General features: G+C 41.6%; 1 protein-coding gene across 1 annotated transcript in view; it reads right to left on the reverse strand.

Moving 5' to 3' along the window:
* The window catches only part of LOC119594304 (proto-oncogene tyrosine-protein kinase ROS-like), a gene marked incomplete in the record, with an annotated part of 29,713 nt that overhangs the window by 17,617 nt on the left and 11,173 nt on the right, over positions 1 to 923 (reverse strand). The window contains 2 exon segments of the mRNA XM_037943363.1: positions 73 to 376; positions 680 to 802. Coding sequence (XP_037799291.1) covers positions 73 to 376; positions 680 to 802 — 427 coding nt within the window.

Genomic DNA, 923 nt, shown 5'->3' on the forward strand with positions numbered 1-923 from the left:
ATTTCATTATCCTACATTCATGCATTTCGTTTTCTTATTCCTCCTCGATAACGAATAATAGGGACAACTTACCCATTGTAAGGGTCCACCTGTAGATGCTTCGGCTCGTAACGGAGTTCCCCGTAGACCAGCACTGGATATTTTCCGTTCAGGTTGCACCTCCATAACTGCCACACGTTGTTCATTGTAGGCTCTAAGTGCACGATGTAGTAGAGGTGATAGTAGAGCCAGTCGACGGAGAGGCTCAGTGGGTAGCCGTGGAGGCGGTTTTGAGTCAATAGCGTGTAGACTTTTTTCGAAGATGGGATCAGCTGCGTGATGGAACCGCCTGTGTCACTGATGTAGATCACGTCGTAGGGAATATAGACAGCCATTCCTGCGCATGAGAAATGAGCAGGTTGGCAAATCAGTAAGATAGAAATAATCAAATAATATATGGAATATAAGCCCATGATCAAAGAAAAATGACATGGAACTGATAAGTATCAGACCGCTGCTTATCGACTCGTGCTGACATGCTTTATATCATGCATACGAAGTAACTAACCTAAAAAAAATGTGAATATCTTCTGATTACATAATTCCCAAGTCGCTTACGATGAGGCGATCTACTCAGTTATACGAACGAAATCATTATGATTAAAAAAAAAAGTAAGAAGATCCACCCTGTTTTACTAGCCTGTAATATTGAGGTGCTCCGATACGTTGTACAGATGTTGAGGAGCGTCCGTAATATCCAGTCCTAGTTTTAAGATCCTTGACCCTGAGGTAAGTAGCAGGTAACCCTGGCCATCGTCAACAGCTGTAATAAGAAAATGTGATATGTTAATACAGCAGTACTTGAACCGTCTGTGAATGGGCTCCTTCTTCATCAATTACTGATCTTATTGACTTTACTAAACATGCGATACATGAGAAAAAAC

The sequence above is a fragment of the Penaeus monodon genome, chromosome 33, assembly GCF_015228065.2.
Source record: "Penaeus monodon isolate SGIC_2016 chromosome 33, NSTDA_Pmon_1, whole genome shotgun sequence".
Classification (NCBI taxonomy): Eukaryota; Metazoa; Arthropoda; class Malacostraca; order Decapoda; family Penaeidae; genus Penaeus; species Penaeus monodon.